We start from the raw sequence: 21,374 nt of genomic DNA, 5'->3' as shown, positions 1-21,374 counted from the left end.
GTTATGTTAGGTGTAGTTTAAGATTGCTTATTTGAGATTTTTCTTGTTTGTTAAGGTGGCTCTGTATTGCTATGAATTTCCCTCTTAGGACCACTTTTGCTGCATCCCATATGAGTTGGTATGGTGTATTTTCATTTTCATTTGTCTCCAGATTTTTTTTTTTTGAGGAAGATTAGCCCTGAGCTAACTACTCCCAATCCTCCTCTTTTTGCTGAGGAAGACTGGCCCTGAGCTAACATCCATGCCCATCTTCCTCTACTTTGTACGTGGGACGCCTCCCACAGCATGGCTTTTTGCCAAGCGGTGCCATGTCCGCACCCGGGATCCGAACTGGTGAACCCTGGGCTGCTGAAGTGGATCGTGCGCACTTAACCGCTGCACCACCGGGCCAGCCCCCAGTCTCCAGATATTTTTTGATTTCTTCTTTAGTTTCTTCATTAATCCATTGGTTGTTTAGTATGATGTTGTTTAGTCTCCACGTAATTGTCACTTTCCCAGCTTTTTTCTTGTGGTTGATTTCTAGTTTCATAGCATTGTGGTCAGGAAAGATGCTTTGATCTGATTTCAGTCTTCTTAAGTTTACTGAAGCCTTGTTTCCCAACATATGGTCTGTCTTTGAGAATGTTCCACGTGCACTTGAGAAGAATGTATATTCTGCTGATTTTGGATGGAGTGTCCTATATTTTATGTATTAAGTGCATCTAGTCTAGTTTTTCATTTAATTCCACTATTTCCTTGTTGACTTTCTGTCTGGATGATCTATCCATTGATGTCAGTGGGATGTTAAGGTGCCCTAGTATTATTGTGTTGTTGTTAATATCTCCTTTTAGGTTTGTTAATAGTTGCTTCATGTACTTTGGTGCTCCTGTGTTGGGTGCATATATAAGTGTTTTGTCCTCTTTGTGGAATGTCCCTTTTATCATGATATACTGCCCCTCTTTGCCTCTCATTGCCTTTTTTATCTTGAAGTCTACTTTGTCTGATGTAAGTATGGCAACACCTCCTTTCTTTTGTTTGTATCATCTTCCATCTCTTCACTCTGAGTCTGTGTTTGTCTTTAGAGCTGAGATGTGTATCCTAGAGGCAGCATATTGTTGGGTCTTTTTGTTTAATCCCTCCTACACTCTGTGTCTTTTGATTGGGGGATTCAGTCCATTTACATTAAGAGTGATTGATGATATGTGAGGGCTTAATGCTGCCATCTTATCACTTGTTTCCCAGTTCTTCTGTATTTCCCTTGTTTCTCGTCCCATGATTTCCAACTGCCAGTTCAGTTTGGTAGTTCTCTGTGGTGGTTTTCTCAATTTATGATTTGTGTCTCTGTCCTGATTTTTTGTTTAGTGGTTACTGGTAGGTTTGTATAAAAGATCTCATAGATAAGATAGTCCATTTTCTGACGACCTCTTATTTCCTTAGTCTAAGCAGGTTCCATCCCTTTCCCTTCCCCATCTAAGTTATAGTTGTCACAACTTATTCTATTTTGTGTTGTGTGTTTGTGATTAAAATGAAATGATTATAGTTATTTTTGATGCTTTCCTTCCCTTTATCTTTAATATTATAATTAAGTGTTTGCTAACCTGTTCTGATGGAGAGCTGAAATTTTCTGTTTTTTTCTGTCTTTTTATCTCATTGCTCAAGGCTTCATACACCCTTTCTTTTTTTTTTTTCAGGTATGAGTGCCTTCTTGACAATTACTTGTAGAAGGGGTCTTGTGGCAATGAACTCCCTCAGATTTGTTTATCTGGGAAAGTTTTTCTTTCTCCATTGTATCTGAAGGATATTTTTGCTGGACAGAATATTCTTGGCTGAAAGTTTTTGTCTTTCAGAATTTTGAATATATCATTTCACTCTCTCCTAGCCTGTAAGGTTTCTGCTGACAGCCTGACAAGGGTTCCTTTGTAGGTTATTTTCTTCTGCCTTTCTGCCTTCAATATTTTTTCTTTGTCATTGACTTTTGCAAGTTTTACTCATATATGCTTTGGAGAAGGTCTTTTTACATTGATGTAAGTTAGGAGTTCTATTAGCTTCTTTTACTTGTAATTCCAGATTCTTCCCTGGTTTGGGAAGTTCTCAGCTATTATTTCTTTGAACAAGCTCTCTGCTCCTTTCTCCTTCTGGAATACCTATAATCCTTCTGTTGCATTTCCTAATTGAGTCAGATATTTCTCAGAGAATTTCTTCATTTCTTTTTAGTCTTAGTTCTCTCTCCTCCATCTGTAGCATTTCTATATTTCTGTCCTGTAAATTAATGATTCTCTCCTCCATAATATCAGCTCTATTTTTTAAGGACTTCAGATTTTTCTTTTTCTCATTCTGTTTTTCATCTCCAACACCTCTGGTGTTTTTTTTTTTTTTTATAGTTTCAATCTCTTTTGTGAAGAATTCCCTCTGTTCATTCATTTCATTCCTGAGATCATTAAACTGTCTTTCTGAGTTTTCCTGTAACTTGTTGAGATTCTTTGTGATAACTATTTTGAATTCTCTGTCATTTGGATTGTAAATTTCTGTGCCTTCAGGATTGGTTTCTGGGTGCTTGTCATCTTCCTTCTGGTCTGGAGTGTTAATCTATCTCTTCATGCTACATGATGGGGTGCACTTTTCCATTGTGTAGTGGTAGTATCTGGTCTTGGCTTCCACTTTCCACCACTGGGCGGGGGTGCAGGAGCTGTGTTTTCTGAGCCTGCTGCGACCCTGGCAGCTGTGCCTGTGCGTTGGAAGCTGTGCTGATAGGGCCCATCTGTGTCTGTCCCCTGGCCGCTGCTGCTTTACACATGTATGTGCAGGTGCTTTGGCGGGGCTCCCCTGCTCTGGTCGACCGGCCGAGCTGGTGTGCCAGGTGGGAGGGGGGAGAGGGGGCTTTCTTTGGTGTGTGCACCCTGGCTCTGCACTCACTGTCTTCCCGCCTGGGCTGCTGGCCTAGTATGGACACCTCCATGATTGCCCAGCCGTCTTGGTGTGGAGCATCCCACAGGCTGGGAGCAGCTCCGAGAGTGCAAGTGTTCCCGCTGAGGGCTACCTTTTCCCCTTCTCGTCAGAGTCCTGCGCCAGCTGCTGCATGAGGTCCCACACCCTGCATCACTGCCACTTGGGAGAGAGAGGGGATCTGCTTACCTCCTCCTCCTGCCTCCCAGGGGGGTCCAGCACCCCGACCTTCAGACCTATGGTTGCGTGAGTCTCTCAGTCGTCTATTGTGTTGTGTGAAATGTTTATGAGTGTCCTTTTCGTTGTGTCTTGGGAGGAGAGACTAAGGGAAGAGCTCAGTCTGCCATGATGCTGACGTCACTCTCGAGATGTCCTCACTTTTGACGCTGTGGGTGGTGTCGCCCATGGCTCTGCTCTTGCCACATGCTGATCTCGTGGGAATTTGTTTTCTGGCTTCCCGGGAATTAGTTCCTGAAAGAGGAGCCTGTCCCCATCATGCCTTGCCAGGAACAGCCCAGTGACATTCGTGCTTGTTTGTGCCTGCGCTTTACTGGCCTGCTGGTGGAAGGCTTGGTTCCTGAAGCATCTCTCCCTGTCTCGGGCCGCATCTGAGCATCCTCTCGTCTGTTTCCCCACAGTAGAAAGTGTGGCCCACTCAGGGTGTGTGTCTTATGGTCCATTCCCATCCAGATTCAACAGTTGTAGCCTGTCGCCAAGTGGCTCTCGGCATGGGAAGGGAGTGGAGCCAGCTCACCATTGCCCTGGGAGTGAATGTGAGCACAGCTGCCTCGGCAGAGCAACTCTAGGCCTGATGGTGGGTTGGCCCATGGCCTTCACGGATCCCATAGGCTATCCCACGGATCCCACCCCCATGTTGCCACCCCACTGCCCCTCCCTCTTGGAGGCAGCCATCCCTCCAGATGTGGCAGCCCTCCCCACGTCACATCCTGCTGCCACTGCCCCCTGGGCACCACCCTCGCCTGGCCCCCCAGGTGCCATCAGGCCTCCCTGCCTGTCCTCTGGGTGCTGTGCTAGCCCTGGTGCATGTGTGGTCTGCCTTCCAGGCTGCATGCTGGCCACACCCACAGGTGGCTTCTCAGGTGTCACTCCCTCCTGGGATCGCCTCCGGTGTGGTTTGTCTTAGCCCTGCCCAGGGGTGTGAGCCTCTGGGTGGTCCTAGCCCCTGCCCACCACACCTGTTGTTGCCTGGCACTTGAAGCCTCTGCATTTTGCTTGCCGTTACCCATTGTGAGTACCTTCAGTTGCCTGTTGGTCTTGCTCTTGTTTTTAGTTCTACTACGAGTATCTCTGGTGCTCCAGCAAAGGACATGGCGGATGGAAATGATGTAGTGGGCCGTGAGAAGCTAACTTTGGGGTTCCCTGTGCTGGCTGTGGTTTTGCCCCTGGGTCCTGACAACCTTTCCATGCCCTGTAGAGGCAGCTGTGTTCCAACGGGATTCCATTTGTTGTGATCTCCCTGATTGTAAAGGGATATGGGCTCTTTGAAAAAAACCATAGCTCACAAAACCTACAAGGTAAAACGTGAGCTCCCATAACCCCTGTGGTAGATGGATGCCCCTGCTATACACACCTGTGTGGTGTGCTTCCCCAAGTGCAGGTGGGCCTGCGAGGCTAAACCTGAAGAGATTTTGCTGATGTGATGAAGGTCCCTAATCAGCTGATTTTGAGTTAGTCAAACAGATGTCCTGGGTGGGCCTGACCTAATCAGGAGAGCCCCCAGAAGGGACAGGCCCCTCCTGAAGAGGTGAACTGCTGTGCCTGGAGGGGCCCTGTGGCCAGGACCTGAGGGTGGCTCCAGGAGTTGAGAGTGACTCTGGCCAACAGCCAGCGAGACAAGGGGCCCTCAGTCACACAGCTTCAAGGAAGTGAACTCTGCAACAACCTCAGGAGCATGAGGAGGACACCGAGCCTCAGCTGAGACCCTGCTGGCTGGCACCTTGATTGCCACCTCAGGAGACCGTGAGCAGAGCACCCAGCACACTGGGCCACACCTAACTCTGGGCTGAGATGATGAGTGGTGTCACTTTCAGCTGCTACATTGGTGGTAATTTGGTAGGCCGCATGGAACACGATTACCCCGCTCCAGGTGCTGCCGTCACCACTCTTACCTAACAACGTCTTTATCAAAATATCTCTTCAAACTCACAAGCTGTTGCCCTTTACTGGCTCCAACCTGGAGGGACTGCTGGGTGAGCTGAGACCCCCTTGTGGCAGCTTCCATGGGGTCATCACTACTGGGGACATGACTGGGCCACAGGCCGGTGCCTGCTACCTGCACCAAACTCCCTACAGACAGCGTACAGACCACCCCTCAGACGTGCGCAGACCACTGCTCAGACGTGCGCAGACCACCCCTCAGACGTGAGCAGACCACCCCTCAGACCTGCGCAGACCACCCCTCAGACGTGCGTAGACCACCACTCAGACGTGCGCAGACCACCCCTCAGACCTGCGCAGACCACCCCTCAGACGTGCGCAGACCACCCTTCAGATGTGCGCAGACCACCACTCAGACGTGCGCACACCACCCCTCAGATGTGTACAGACCCACCCCTCAGATGTGCGCAGACCACCCCTCAGACGTGCGCAGACCACCCCTCAGATGTGTACAGACCACCCCTCAGATGTGCGCAGACCACCCCTCAGACGTGCGCAGACCACCCCTCAGATGTGCACAGACCACCCCTCAGATGTGATAGACCCCCCCCCCCGTCAGAAGGGGTAGAGACCACCCCTCAGACGTGCGCAGAACACCCCTCAGACATGCGCAGAGCCACCCCTCAGACGGGCGCAGACCAGCCCTTAGCTGTGCATAGACCCACCTCCCAGACATGCACAAACTCCCCCTCCACAGCAGGATGGGGAGCCCCGTTGGTGGTGAATAATTAGTGGTTTCGTTTACTAGAAGGAAACAGAGCCATGGGTGACTTGCCGTCCTCAGAGCCCCTGGCTGGGGGCACGCCCCTGCCCCTGGCTGCAGTGGGCTGACGGACTTGCATTGGCATTGCAGTCCCCAGAAGTGGTGGGTGAGGGCTGCTCCCTCCCACTCAAACACTGATGTGGGCACTCAGCGTGCCCACCCGCCTCTGACAAATGCAGCATGTATTTGATGAAATCCCCACAAACCATTAGCAGTGCAGCTAAACAGCGACTCCTGTGACAATAATAACCCAGCGGTTAATGTTCCTAGTTATTAACAAGCACAGGTAACTGCTGCTTGCTTTAAAAATAGGCGGGTGGAAATCTTAGAACAGAAGGTTTTCCTCAGTCAGCTTTTTCTTTTTGTCTTTACTAATTTTTCCTTCTCTGGAGCCTTGTGTAAGAATCAGAACCAGAAGCCAACAGCACCGACCTTGTTCTGGGCGCTGCCTCCCTGTCCCCACTCACTGCTGTGAGCACAGGAGGGGTGTTGTGTATCTGAAGGAGAATGCTTGCTGCTGACTACAGGCAGGGGTTGGTGGGGGCCCGACCTCTGCTGCATGCCTACCACAGCTGCCTGGTCCCCCCACTCGGGGGCGTGGCGCTCTGCCTCCTCCTGACCACTGTCCAGGCTGCTGTGGATGGGACACTTCCACCAGGACAGGCCTATGCAGGCAGCTCATGGGAGCGGCGCCAGCCAGGATGAACCGGGTGGGGTCCCAGAAGGGACAGAGCAGATGTGGCAGAGGTCAGGGGTCAGGTGGTCAGGTGGTCAGGGCCCAGGTGGCTTCTCCCTCAGGCCATCTACCTTGACTTGGGCTGGGGTCTGGGTTGGAGCTTGGCAGTCGGAACTGCAGAGGGTTGTTGTGTGAGTGGCCAGGGCTCATGTCAGGGACAGTGACCTCCTGTGCCACCCAGGTGCACATCCCCAAGGCCTGGCCGCAGCCCTGGAGCTGGCTGTTTGGAGGGGATAGAAAGTGACCGCAAGCCAGACAGGCAACCCAAAGGTGGTGGGGCTTCCTGGGCAGACCCGGAAGCTTCCATGGCCACACACAGTCTCCTGGGCTGCATGGGGAGGTGTGGAGTAGGGGGCTCACGCTCCACATTCATGGTGTGAAAATGCTCCCACTGCCCTGGTTTCACTTTCACTTTTACGAACGTCCTTGTTAATTCACATTGTACCATTAGCAAATGTTCATAAAATCAATGAGTCAATACAGAAATTATTTTTGAAGACCTTTTAGGATCTGATCACTGATGAGAATAACTTGGTTTCTGGCCCAGTGTGACCACAGGCCGCCAAACCTCCGCTCCTGGCCCTGCGTGCTCAGCACCTGCCTCTGGTACTCAGGACCTCTGTCAGCAATCACTTCTCAGACCCAGAGGTCTAGCAGACATTGTGAGGTGGACCCCTTCCACTCGGTCACCATCTATATTCTTATTTAAATAGCAAAGCAGACTGGAAACTTCATTTTCTTACCTCAAAATCAGGGCTCTTAAAACTTTGACAATGTCTTTTCTAATTGCAAAAGAAACACTTGGTTGATTCATAATGCAAAAGCCTGGTGAAACAGAAGTCCTTGACCACTCCCTCCCAAAAACCCCCCAAATGGAGGACAGAGTGGCCCTCGGAGACCCTGTGTGCTGCTGCTGCCCACACGCGTCCCCAGGCCCCTCTGGCGGGCGTGCTCACATTTCCAGGAAGCTCACAGGCTCGCTGGGGGTGTCCTGGGGGAAAGGACAGGTGGACAGAGGAGGGACACGAACTGCCACCAGGGCACCGAGGACTTGCTTGTTGCCAGTGCTCAGTGCCCTTACCTGCCTAGCCCGGTCCTGCTGCCCGCTGAGCCCTGTTCCTGGTGGGCGGACGCCTTCCTCCCGGCCCCGAGTGGCCTGGACACGTGCCTTCCCCTGGCCTCTGCCTGCTCCTCAGCAGGGCCCAGGGTGAGTCCTGGCTGTGAGCTCCTGGGAAGCACCCTCCTGGAGCCTCCATTGACCTTTGTCCGTGCGGGTTCCTGTCCTTTTGGAGCCCTGCCTGTGTTGCTACAGAGACAAATTTTCTTTGTTAACAAGAGAAAGAACTGTAATTTTCCTGTTGCGACCCGAGAACTTCAGCCCTGCTTTCTCCTGCAGGCTCATCCTGGCAGCCAACAGGGACGAGTTCTACCACAGACCTTCCAAGTTAGCAGGCTTCTGGGGGAACAACAGCGAGATCCTCAGTGGTGAGTCTCCCTTCACGTGGGCGGCTGCAGTGTGGCAGGGCGGGTGAGCCCCAGGACCCCACAGGCGTGACTGGTGCTCCTTCTCAGGGGAAATAAGTAGACACTGATGGGTCTCATGAGGCTGGCTCCAGAGTCAGCGTCCAGGACCTGGGTTGGGGAGACCAGGCCTGGAACTGCCCACCCAGCACTGTCCCCATGGTGTTGTGTGCCATGGATCCCTGGAACAAGTAGCTGGAAGGGTAGGTTGGTCTTGTTGGGACCCACCCTTTAGCTGTGGGTGTGCGGTTGGCTCTGTATGAAGTGCACGTCCACACACAGTCACTCTGAAGCTTCACAGTTGTGGGTGTGCGTGTGTGTGCACTTCTATCTGCATGCCTCTATTTATGCACAAGCACCCCTCGCTGCAGGGAGAGGTGGCTTGAATTTGGGGAGCAGAGGCTTGGTTGGGGTACGTTTGGCCCACCGAATGCTGCACAAAGAGTTACCACAGGGGCAGAAGTGGAGGTGACAGCTGGATTCTCTGCCTTCCCAGTGGCAGCCATCTCGAGCCCCTTGGACAGGGAGCAGTTCTTGCCCGTGGGGTAGGCAGGTGTCTACTTGGAAGGTGTGTGGTCAGATGTTGGCTGGGCGAGGGGTCCCTCTGCCTGCAAGCCAGGCACTAGGCAAGCAGCAGGGAGCATGGCAGAGCTGACAGGGGCACTCCAGGTGCCCGGTGGGCGGGGCGTGTGCCCTCATGGGGCCAGGGAGGCTGCATGTGCCCCACTCTGCTTGTGGTATCTAAAAGCTCAACTGTAGAGCTTCCTCAAAAGGCCTCCTTTAGACTGTGGTCGGGCAGTGCTTTGAGGAAAACATTGCCAAGGCTGGATGGTCCTGGTGCCGTGTGGGAGGAGGCCAGGAGTGAGGAGGCTGGGGCAAGGCACCATCCTGGGTGGGAGGTCTGGTGGGTGGTGGGGAAAGCTGCTGTGAGGCTGTGAGCAGGGACCGGAGCATGGCTGGGTACAAGAAGGAGAAGAGGTTGGGTCTCTGGACTGTGTCTTGACCTTGTCACAAGCTGCACCTGGTGGCCTGGATATGTCTAGACATGCAGACTGGAGCGTGGGGCAGGGCTGGTGAGGGGGCCCCTGCTCTGTAAGCTCTGGGCACAGCAGTATGGGAACCCAGGGTTCGTGTGAATGTGGACCTCTCCCAGAGCTCATGGGGTAGGCCTACAGGGCCATGGGAGGAGGGCAGAGGAGAGCTGTGGCTACCGCCAGAACCATCCCGGGCTAGGGTGAAACAGACCGGGGTCATGGGGACAGGGCAGGCTGTGCGTGCCACTGCTGCAGGGCACGAATGGGAGGCTGAAGTGGGGTGAGAGGGCTGGTGCCCTCAGGCACAGGGGCAGGAGGCCTCTCTTGAGGATTTTTGTGGATGACACAGAGGCTAGAACAAAAGCTTAGCCTGCTGGGCCCCTCGGCTGCCTGGGCTTCCTGGGCTCCCTCTGACCCTGGCACTTCCTGCCCCTGAATCAGTGCTGACCTTTGCTGAGTGCTCCAGCCACTCAGACTCATTCATCCTTTTTAGGGGCTTGGAGGCAGCCGCTGGCATGCTAAATCGGGGCTCCTGCCTAGTGGGAGGTGGCCCTGTCGCACCACAGTGCTAGGTGGACCCAGTGGCCACCACACCCAGCCTAGGGCTGGAAGACACCAAGGTCTACACCCTCCTACTGTCTAGCATTGCCAAATTGTGTGTAAAATTGTAAACCAGTGGTTCTCCAAGTGTCAGCCTTGAGCCAATAGCATCAGCATTGCTTAGGAACTTGTTAGAAATTTGGAAGAATTTACGTATTATTTCTTCAAATGTTTTTCTGTCTCCTGCTCACTCTTCTCAATCTCTTTCCCTCTCTCTGCCTCCAGTTACACCTATATTAGTGTTCTTGAGACTGTGCCACACTTCGATGATGCTCAGTTCATTTTTTAAAACCCTCTTTTCTGTTTCATCATAGATAGTTTCTATTGCCATATCCTCCAGTTCACTAATCTTTTCTTCTGCAGTGTCTAATCCATTTTTAGTCCCGTCCTGTATGTTTTCATTTCATGCTTTGTAGTTTTTGTCTCTAGAAATTCAATTTTTGTGTCTTCCTTATCTCTACCTAACTTTGTCAGCATATAGAATACAGTTGTAATAACTGTGTAAATGTCCTTGTCTGTGACTTCTGACATCTGTGTCCGTTCCAGATCAGTTTTAATGGATTGATTGAACCCCTTTTAGTGGGCAGGGACGTATTTTCCTGTTTCCTCATATGCCTGGTCATTTTTGATTGGGTGCCAGACATTTGTGGGTTTTATCTTGTTGGGGTGAATGTTTTTGTTAGACCTGTAAATATTCCTGAGCTTTGCTCTGGGACACAGCTAAGTTACTCAGAACCAGTTTTATCCTTTGAGGTCTTGCTCTTAAGATTTGTTAGGTGGGTGGGTCTAAGCTGGGCCCAGTCTAAGGCTGATTATTCCCCATACTCAGAAAAGATCCTTCTGTCTACTCTTCCCAGTGCTCCCTGAACCTTGAGGTTCCCCAGGCTGGCTTCTGGGTACAGGCGCTCTTCCCAGCCCTGTGTGAGCACTGTCTCCTCTGGTCCTTCTGGGTGGTTCTTTCCCGGCCTCGGGTAGTGTCCTCACACACCTGAGCTGACCAGGTGGCCAGGTTCTCTGTGCAGATCTCTCCTCTCTGGTCCTTGCCCCAGGAACTCTGGCGACCTCAGTCTCCCTGGACTCTCGGCCCCTCTCCTCAGCCAGGGGTCTGCTGGACTCTGCCCAGACCCCTCCCTGGGCCAACTCTCCAGGCGTGGGGCTCGCCTCGCTCCCTTCCTGTCTCTTGGAGATCACTGTCTTTTGTCTCCAATGTCCAGTGTCTTGAAACCCATTGTTTCCTGTATTTTGTTTATTTTTTGGTTGTTTTATGCAGGAGGGTAAATCTGGACCCTGTTGGTGGCCAGATGTAGAAGTTTCATTTGCATTTTAGTTGTTGATTTGTGGAAGTTCTTTCTGCATTCTGGAGATGAGTCCTTTGTTGGACAAATGTGGTTCTATTTGTGTCTTTGCCACCTTAAGGTCATAGAGATATTTTCCTGTTTGCTTCTATAAGCCTTCTGATTTGGGGTTTTTATGTGTAGATCTATGATTTCTCTGACATTAATTTTTGCACATGGTGTGTAGTGGGGTTGAGGTTCATGCCACCCCTGTCTCTCCAGTTGTCCCAGCAACATTTACTGAATAGATGTCCTTTGCCTATTGTGTTACTGTGGCAAATGGTTGAACATCAGTTGAACACGTCTGTTCTGGACTCTCGTGTCCCATGGATCAGTTTGTCTGTCTTGACGCCAGTGCCACATGGTCTTGATTACTGGAGCTTTTTAGCAAGTCTTGCGGTCAGGCAGTGTAAGTCCTGCAGCTTTGCTCCTGCTCAGGACTGCTGGGCATCCTGTTCCTTCATATGTGCAGATAAATTCTAGAGTCAGCTTGTTAATTTCCATACAGCGAAAAGTCCGCTGGGATTTTGATTGAGATTATGTTGACGTTTGGTCATTTGGGGAGAACTGTCGTCCTGACAATACTGAGTCTTCTGGCCGAGGAACAGGGCATCTCCCTTTAATTAGATCTGGGTGACTTTCCTCAGCAATGCCCTGTGGTTTTCACTCCTTAGGTGTTACACATTCTTCCTTAAATGTTTTCCTAAGTTGCTTTTTTTTTAAATCATTTAGTGCTGTTGTAATGGTATGTTTAAATTTTCATTTTCCAGTTCTTGCTAGTATTTAGTTATTAGTTGAAGTAGATTTTATTTTTATAGATTCCTTTTGGATTTTTTTCACATACAATCCTGTCATCTACACATGGAGACAATTTGACTTCTTCTTTTCTGATCTTGACATCTTTTATTTCTTTTACTGTTATAATTTATTATTGTTATAAAAATAATATTTTAATGACTTAGCAGTTTTTACCGCAATCTTGAAGTAAAATAACCCTCTAATCTAGAAAGATGTTCTGCTTTGTCTTTAAGGGCCCCTCTAACCCATGGGTGGGGCCCATGAAGCATTAACCGTGGCCAGGCCTGTGCCATGGGCATTGGGCACACTGGTAGGTCTGGATGTGCCCTGGGTTCCTAGTGAAGCACCCACCCCAAGGGACCCTGGGTCCTGCTGAGGAGGGCAGCCGGCGTCCGTGCCCCTGATCTAGGATGCAGGATTGTGGCTTGGCATGGTTCCTTGACAGGGCTGGCTATCCTCCCAGTCCAAGGCAGGCTCTTGGGCCAGGATGTGTTCGGCAGGTGCTCACTGCATGGTTTCGGGGGCTCCCACAGGCATCAGATGTCATCCTGTGGGGCAGGAGTCTCTCTCGTGTGCCCCTTGGGCCCCAGAGGCTACCTCGCCCTGTGGAGTCAAGCCCCTGTTCCACAGTCAGGCTGCTGGGCTGAGCTGCATCTCCCTGCCGAGTGTGCATCTCCCTAGAACGCAGAGACAGCGTGGGGCTGGTGCCCACCTGTGGGTGCTGCTGGTGGTGATGCCATCACTGTCGCAGGGCTCGACATGGAGGAAGGCAAGGAAGGAGGCACGTGGCTGGGCATCAGCACGCGGGGGAAGCTGGCAGCACTCACCAACTACTTGCAACCGCGCCTGGACCCGGATGCCCGCGGCCGAGGTACCGCAGGGTGGGGACGAGGTGAGGCGGGGCTTTCTCCAGCAGTACAGAGACCTGAGAGGAGCGAGAAGGGAAGGAGGGCACATCCCAGCCCTGCAGCCCACTGGCTGGTGTCGCTGGAACTGCCCTCGGCCTGGGCCGTACTGTACCCACTGCACAGGGTGCTTCACCCTTCTCGGGGAGCCTGTTCTGTGCTGTCCCCCAGCCAAGGCATCACTCCTCACAGTTGTCATTGTCCCTCACCCGTGGAATGTTTGTAGAGCAATGTCCCCAGGAGGACAGCCCCATGGACATATATTGTCCCCACTGAAGATTTTTTTCCCTCATGCAGAACTTCCATATGGGGGCGTAATGGAGAAAAAATTTTAAAAACCAGCAAAAACAGAGTTCTTGATGCAGACCACTTTGGCTGCTGGGTCGTGAGATGTGGCTGGTATGGAAGTGTTCAGCTGTGGGTGCCCCACACCAGTCTCCTCAGGGGGCGGGCTCAGTCCTGCCTCCTTGCTATGGATGTCTGTTCCCTGCCCCAGGTGAGCTTGTGGCCCACTTTCTGACCACCGACATGGACAGCCTGACCTACCTGAAGAAGGTCTCCGCAGAGGGCCACCTGTACAATGGCTTCAACCTCATAGCCGCCGATCTGAGGTGCGTCGTGGCGAGGTGGCAGCCCCCACAGGCCGGGCCTTGGGCGTGCAGGAGGCGGGGTTCCTGCCCTGCTGCTCCGCTGGAGGTGCTGTGGCATCTGTGGCAGCCTCTCAAGGGATATCGTTCCTTGGTGAGCATCCCGGATGCTGAGGGCCTCCCAGATCCACTGTTGTGGGGACTTGGGGAGCAGAGCCGGGGTAGGGGGGCTTCCTGGGCAGTGTGAGGGCCACTGGCTCCTGCCAGGCCAGCCCGAGTGTGACAGCAGAGGGCACTCCCAGGTGCAGGGTGCGGCCCTCACCCACGCTGGCCCCCACCCCTGGGTCTTCTGCCCACCTCTGTGGCTGAGGAGTCCCCTGTTTTTGAGCTACATCTTACTTGATCTGACCTCTGGTGGGCAGAGGTGCCCCAGGCTGGGGAGGAAAGGTCCGAGCCCACCTGACCATGGTACGGAGCTCTCCAGGACCACGGTGGCTGGTGCAGCTGAGCGCCAGGCCCGGTGGCGGAGTCTTCTGGGAGGAACATCTGAGCCGGCGGCCTGACTCATCTCCAGTTCTGCGAGGCGCTTGGTGGATAGCGCCTGGCCCCGTCTGGAGTTGTCAGGGGGCAATGAACCTGTCCAAGCTGGCTGTGGACCCTGTCACCAGAGACATGGAGGCCCAGCTGCACGGGCAGCTGGGAGAGCAATTCTGTCATCTAGAGTGGGGCAGACAGGCAAGGAACAGGGCCAGGAGAGGCAGAAGGTCCTGTCTTATGGCTGGAGGAGCAGGGCCCCCAGGGAGGCTCGGAGCTGGAGCAGGGACACCTGTGCTGGCTGTGAGATTCGGGAGTCAGGTTGTTGGGACCCTGCAAAGGGCCATGGCCTCATGGGAAGTGGCAGTAAGTTGGAGCCTTGCCAGGCCCATTTTGGGCCTACAGAGAGGTACAGCAGGGGTTGATTGCTGCAGCAGCAGCTGGCGGTTACCTGGATAGCCTGGGGGGTGCATGCTGAACCCTTCAGGTGCAGCACTGGGCACCCTGTGTGCCCCTGATGCGGCCAAGCTCAGATAGGCGGGCGACATGGCCAAGACCACTGCTGGTGCGAGCCGGGGCCGGGGTCCCTTGGCTCTGCCCTGGGTACCTAGCTGGGGTCCCGGGTGCCCCTCGAGATAGCAGCCACATCCCACCAGTTGGGCACCAGCCTGGGAAGGAGCGCTGAGCCCTTGGCCATGGTGCCGCTGGACACCAGCTGGCAGCATCTGCGACTCCACCTGAGGTGCAGGTTCTGTGTGCTGGACGGCTGCGTCGGGCCTTCTCCTGGCTTCTCCGAGTGCGTTTATCTCTGTGGCTCCTGGGCCTGGACCCCGGCCAGTAGCTCAGGCACCAGCTGCACAGCGACAGCCCTCCAGGGGGCTGCCTCTGGCCCAGGCCCTGTTACCTGGTGCCATTTGCTGAGTGCTAGCTGAGGAGGGGGTGCTGCCTGTGGCATCAGGGTAGTTCACCTCCCACTGTAGACACTGAGCCCCAAGGAGAAGTGATCATTGGTGCTTGGTGCAGGTTACAGGAGTCATGCTGGACCCTGGTCTCGTGGGGGGACCCCGGGGCCTGCACCAGGGCTGACGGGCAGATGCTGGTGGGCAGAGGCCAGGGGGTGGCTAGGGCTGCATGATGGGCACCAGGCTCCCGCCCAGTCCTCCCTGCAGGTGTGCAGACAGATGAGTGGACGCTGTGGACAGACTCAGTGTACATGACGGAAGGTGTCAGGTGCTAGAGTGGCAGTGCTGGAGTCTCGAGGGGTGGCCAGTGTGCAGAGGCCCTGGCTGGGTGTCCACCCCCCCGACTACCTGAGGGCTCCTGCGTGTTTCTCGGTGCAAGCCTCACAGAGCAGCCTGTGAATTCAGGCATCAGTGGGGCAGCCGCGTCAGCCCCACCAGGGTGGGCTGGGTGTGCTGTGTTCCCTCCCATGGGAAGTGTGCTTTAGAGATGTGGCCACAGGACCTGCAGGGGTTCTCTGTATTTGCCTTTCGGGGAAGTGAGTATCCTTCCCTCTGCACTCCTCCGTCCTCTCCGTGTGCTCCTCCCCTCCCCCTCCAGTGCCCCAAAAGTCAGTGGATGCCATCAGCTCAGGGGCTTCTGTCAGGGCAGGTGCCGGAGCAGACGGTAAGTGCCCTGCAGTAGGCCCAAGTCCAGATGCCTGTCCTGAGCCTGCCTTCTTCCACAAGGGCAGGTCCACGGGCCCCTCTCTTGTCTGGGAGCCCTGGCCTGCTGTGCCTCGAGTGTCCACTGTGCAACCTGCTCCGCCCTGCGCCACCTTGTGGATGGGTGCATCATTCTCAAGGGAGGAGGGCCAAGGGTATGGCCGGCACTGGTACTTGCTGCCCAGAGCCCTCCCCTCACCACCGTGGCATGCTGGCACCGGCTGGCTCCTGGAGGGGAGTCCCCGTGTCCTCCCTGCTCCCCAAGTTCAGGGGCCACTTTACCTGTCACTAGTTTCGTGTATGTCTGCCCCGGCCCAAGAGATCAGCCCCTGGCTGTGATGCCAGCAGAACTCGGTGCTCAGCAGCCATGTCAAGTGACTGGGGGATGAGGGCCCCATGCTCTGAGTGGATGCATGCACGGACAGGGGGTGCATGGGTGGGTGCTTGGGCCCCTTGGAGCCTGAGCAACTCTCCCAGCTCCTGGGCTGCAGGGTAGGGGCCTGCCTCCCTGGACATGGCCTTTGAGGACAGGCGGTAGCCAGGGGAGCCCAGTGGGTTATGCTTGAGGACAGGTGTCCCAAGAGGAGCATCCCAAGCGTCCAGTGGCTGCTGGTGCCCAGGCCCAAGGTCAGAGAGTGGAGGGAGTCAGAGGTGAGCAAGCAGCCTGGGTGGTGGGTGCCAGGAGGAAGTCAAGGCTGAGAAGAAGAGAGCCTCATCCCCATCGTGGCTGGTCCCTGGGTCAGGCCCCCTTTCTGCCTAACCAGGTGTGGTGGGAGTGTGTGCCCAATCCCGCAGGTTCTCGTGCTTTCCAGCTCTTTGCCTACAAACAGGCCTCTGAAGTCATTAGCCAAACATTTTAAGAAAGGAGCCAAGGGCTGTGGGGAGGAAGATGTGAGCAGAATAGTAAGCTGCATGGGAGCGGGGGTCCTGCCTGCGGGGTGGCATTGAGCAGGAGGGCTGAGGTGGGCACTCTGGGACTCCACAGCACCCCCCACCTGGCCCTGTCTCTACGCTTGTTCATCCTGAAGGCTCAGGTCACCGTGTCCAGCATCCCACCAGGAAGGCAGGTCATAAGCCAGAAAGAGTCTCTCTGTAGTTTGCAGAAAAGGCATTCTGACTCTTAGCAGAAAGATTCACTATGGTATTTAGGAACTGGAACATTTTCAGCTCCAGAGCATTTCAAACTGCTTCTAAATGCACATTCAGTGTATGAAGGTAAGAACATGTGATCTTTGGTGTGTTATTCAGAAGCCTCTGTCACCTTGGGGTGTCCTGTCCTGCCTCGAGGCACTCAGAGATGAGCTGTAGGGATGGGGGTCATAGCTTTCTGGAGGGAACTGGTGTTGGTGGGTGTGGGGCTGAGCCAGCAGCTGTCGCCACAGGCGGCCTCTGAGTGCCTGTGTGTGAGGGCACCCATCGAGGCAGGAGGGTCTTTTAGATTCTGCTGCTCCCAGGCCAGTGGTCTCTGCAGTGAGTTGGGGGTGTGGAGCTAGGGGTCTTGATGACCCTGCCTGAGAGGACCCTGGGGGTCTGGGGCCCTGACTAGCCCATGCCCTGACTGCAGCGAGCCCCTGTGCCTCCTCTGGCTGCCGGCAGGGGTGCTGGGGAAGGGGCCGTGGAGACTGCCGGGCATCAGGGTCTGGTGCCCTGGCTCCCAGCTGACCCCTCCCCGCCCCTGTCCGCAGCACAGAGAAGGGAGACGTCGTTTGCTACTATGGAAACCGCGGGGACCCTGAGCCTGTTGTCCTGGCCCCAGGTGAGTCTGCTCAGGGGGTGGTGACAGGGCTGCTCCTCTGGGGACACCTCTGTGCTTTTCAGAGACTAGGCCCCTGTTGCATTTCTCTCCTGGGCCTGCGCTTGTCGGTTGTCTGTGTACCTTGTGATCTGACCCTCGTACCCAGTCTGTGTGTCAGGCTGCCCACGGCCTGGGACAGCATCCCCCAGCACTGAGCCGCAACTGTCGGGGTGAACTGGAAACTAAAAGGCACAAGAGACCCCCTCCCCCCAAATCTGTGCTTTGGCTCAGAGGCCTTTTTTTTTTTTTTATTGAGTTATTGATAGGTTACAATCTTGTGAAATTTCAATTGTACATTAATGTTTGTCAGTCATGTTGTAGGTGCACCACTTCACCCTTTGTGCCCACCCCCCACCCCACCTTTCCCCTGGTATCCACTAAACTGTTCTTAGTCCATAATTTTAAATTCCTCATATGAGTGGAGTCATACACAGATTATCTTTCTCTCGCTGGCTTATTTCACTTAACATAATTCTCTCAAGGTGCATCCATGTTATTGCAAATGGAATGATTTTGTTCCTGTTTTGCAGCTGAGTAGTATTCCATTGTATATATGTACCACATCTTCTTTATCCATTCGTCTGTTGCTGGACACTTAGGTTGCTTCCACGTCTTGACTATTGTAAACAGTGCTGCAATAAACATTGGGGTGCACAGGACTTTTGGGATTGCTGACTTCAAGCTCTTTGGACAGATACCCAGTAGTGGGATGGCTGGATCGTAGGGTAGTTCTATTTTTAATTTTTTGAGGAATCTCCATACTGTTTTCCATAGTGGCTGCACCAGTTTGCATTCCCACCAGCAGTGTATGAGTGTTCCTTTTTCTCCGCAACCTCTCCAACATTTGTTGCTATTAGTTTTAGATATTTTTGTCATTCTAACGGGTGTAAGGTGATATCTTAGTGTAGTTTTGATTTGCATTTCCCTGATGATCAGCGATGATGAGCATCTCTTCATGTGCCTATTGGCCATCCGTATATCTTCTTTGGAGAAATGTCTGTTCATGTCTCCAGCCCATTTTTTGATTGGGTTGTTTGATGTTTTGTTGTTGAGTTGCGAGAGTTCTTTATATATTATGGATATTAAGCCTATGTCAGATATATGACTTGCAAATATTTTTTCCCAGTTAGTGGGTTGTTTTTTTGTTTCAATCCTGTTTTCATTTGCCTTGAAGAAGCTCTTTAATCTGATGAAGTCCCATTTGTTTATTCTTTCTATTGTTTCCCTTCTCTGAGAAGTCATGGTGTCCGAAAAGATCCTTTTAATACTGATGTCAAAGAGTGTACTGCCTACGTTTTCTTCCAGAAGCCTTATGGTTTCAGGTCTCACCTTTAGGTCTTTAATCCATTTTGAGTTTATTTTGGTAAATGGTGAAAAAGAATGGTCAATTTTCATTCTTTTACATGTGGCTTTCCAGTTTTCCCAGCACCATTTGTTGAAAAGACTTTCTTTTCTCCATTGTATGCCCTCAGCTCCTTTGTCAAAGATAAGCTGTCCATAGATGTGTGGTTTTATGGCTCAGAGGCCTTTATGGAAATACCTGGAAACCACCCTCAATGCCCTCAATTCTCAGGGCTTGAGACTCTGTGACTGGAGATGGTTGTTTTCTACTGAATTGTTGCTTGGAAGAAATTCTTTCCAACTACATCCTGTTGTTTCGTTCCTGAGCCTACCTCCACCTGATCCGTGTCACTTTTCTTTAATAACAGCTTTATTGAGATATAACTCACATATCACAGAGTTCACTTATTTAAAGTGTATCCTTCAGCAGATTTTAGTATGTTCACAAAGTTGTGTGACTGTCAGTGCTGTCTAATTCCAGAACATTTTCATCACCTTAAAAAGAAACCATATCCAGGGGCTGGCCCAGTGGTGCAGCGGTTAAGTTTGCACGTTCTGCTTCTCGGCGGCCCGGGGTTTGCCAGTTTGGATCCCGGGTGTGGACATGGCACCGCTTGGCACGCCATGCTGTGGTAGGCATCCCACATATAAAGTAGAGGAAGATGGGCATGGCTGTTAGCTCAGGGCCAGTCTTCCTCAGCAAAAGAGGAGGATTGGCAGCAGATGTTAGCTCAGGCCTAATCTTCCTCAAAAAACAAAAACAGAAACAAAGACATATCCTTTAGCAGTTACTCTCATTCCCCCTGCCCCCAGCCCCTGGCAACTACTCATCTACTTTCTGTGTCTGTAGCTTGGCTTATTCTGGACGTTCACATCAATGGAGTCAGACGATATGTCGCCTTTGTCTCTGGCTTCTTTTACTCAGTGTGTTTTCAAGGTTCATTCATGTTGTGGTGTGAATTAGGGCTTCGTTCCTTTTTATGGCTGAATAATATTCCATTGTACGGATGGTCAGTGTTTTGCTTCTCCATTCATCTGTTGCTGGACATTGGGTTGTTTCCACTTTTGGGCTATTGTGGATAATGCTGCTGTGAACGTTGGTGCACAAGTTTTGGTGTGGGCGCATGTTTTCATCCGTCTTGTGTATATACCTAGGAGTGGAGTAGCTGGACTGTAAGGAAACTGTTTAACTTTTTGAGGAACTGCCAAACTGTTTTCCAAGCAGCTGCCCCATTTTGCATTCCCACCAGCAGCGTGTGAGGCTCCAGTCCCTCCACATCCTCGCCAACACTTGTTATTGTCTGTTTTCATTACACTCATCCTAGTGGGTGTGGCGTGATAGCTCCTGGTGGTTTTGGTTTGCATTTCCCTGATGGCTAATGACGTTGAGCATCTTTCCATGTCCTTATTGACCATTTGTATATCTTCTTTGGAGAAATGTCTATTTAGATCCTTTGCCCCTTGTTAAATTGTTTTTTTTTTTTGTATTTTTATTATTGAGTTGTAGTTCTTCATATGTTCCAGCTACTAGCCCCTTATCAGCTGTGTGATTTGCAGAATTGTCCCCTCGTGTGGGTTTTGTTTTCACTGTCTTGTTGGTGTCTCTTGAAGCACATCATTTTAAATTTTGATTAAGTCTAGGTTATTTTTATCTTTTGTTGCTTATGCTTTTGGTGTCGTATGTAAGAAATCATTGTCTAATCTGAGGTCATGTAGCTTTTCTTGTGTGTTTTCTCCAAAGAGTTTCATAGTTTAGCTCCTACATTTAGGTCTTTGGGGCATGTTGCATTAATTCTTATGTGCGGTTGAGGCAGGGGTCCCACTCCATTCTTTGGCATGTGGCTCCCCAGGTGTTCAGCACCACTGACGTGTGGTCTTTCCTGTTGCTCCTGATGGATAAAGCACAGTGCTCCCTTGTGCTGGCAGTGTGGTTTCCTGGGAAGCGGGTGCAGTCATGTCAGACCTGGTCGAGACCCTCACCCAGAAGTCTGGCCGCAGCAGAGGGGCGGCTGCCTGTCCTCAGTGCATCTTCCAGGGCGCGTGACTCTGAGTTCACTTGCCCCTATGGCCTGCGGAGCCTCTCAACAAGAGGCTCTGGGGGGGCTCTCCAGCCCAAGTCTCAAGCCTCTCCTTTTGCTGACATGAGAAACCCTTTCCTTTTTTTTTTAAAGATTTAATTTTTTCCTTTTTCTCCCCAAAGCCCCCCAGTACATAGTTGTATATTCTTCGTGTGGGTCCTTCTAGTTGTGGCATGTGGGACGCTGCCTCAGCGTGGTTTGGATGAGCAGTGCCATGTTTGGATGAGCAGTGCCATGTCTACGCCCAGGATTCAAACCAGCGAAACACTGGGCCACCTGCAGTGGAGCGCGCGAACTTAACCACTCAGTCATGGGGCCAGCCCCCACCCTTTCCTTTTTTTGTCACTCCTTCTGTTAACCTACGAGAACTCGTTCTGAGGAACTTGCCTGAGACCCTGTAGCACCCCCAGCCCTGGCCCCTGCCAGCAGGTAGAGGTGGGCCCTGCCTGCGCCCACTGAGTGGGTGGATTTGGGTCTGCTCCCTAACCGCTGACTGGTGTTCTCCAGGCATCCCCCTGGCCTCGGGTTGCTGATTCTCCCACCCCTGACCTTCTCGGGGGGACCCCCAACTCGCAGCTGTCCCA

General features: G+C 52.4%; 1 protein-coding gene across 24 annotated transcripts in view; it reads left to right on the top strand.

The window, feature by feature from the left end:
- The window catches only part of TANGO2 (transport and golgi organization 2 homolog), a 50,633-nt gene that overhangs the window by 23,617 nt on the left and 5,642 nt on the right, over window positions 1–21,374 (top strand). For 15 of the 24 annotated variants that reach the window (XM_023648106.2, XM_070275174.1, XM_023648104.2 and 12 more), the window contains 4 exons: window positions 7,996–8,084; window positions 12,638–12,757; window positions 13,288–13,402; window positions 17,262–17,332. In XM_023648106.2, coding sequence (XP_023503874.1) covers window positions 7,996–8,084; window positions 12,638–12,757; window positions 13,288–13,402; window positions 17,262–17,332 — 395 coding nt within the window. Of the gene's footprint in view, window positions 1–3,035; window positions 3,169–7,995; window positions 8,085–12,637; window positions 12,758–13,287; window positions 13,403–17,261; window positions 17,333–21,374 lie in introns of all 24 variants that reach the window. The other 9 variants (XM_023648103.2, XM_023648107.2, XM_070275170.1 and 6 more) reach the window with 2 other exon arrangements.

This window comes from Equus caballus, chromosome 8 (genome assembly GCF_041296265.1).
Source record: "Equus caballus isolate H_3958 breed thoroughbred chromosome 8, TB-T2T, whole genome shotgun sequence".
Lineage (NCBI taxonomy): Eukaryota > Metazoa > Chordata > Mammalia > Perissodactyla > Equidae > Equus > Equus caballus.
The sequence above is the reverse complement of the archived record's forward strand: the minus strand, read 5'-3'. Positions and strand labels throughout refer to the sequence as shown.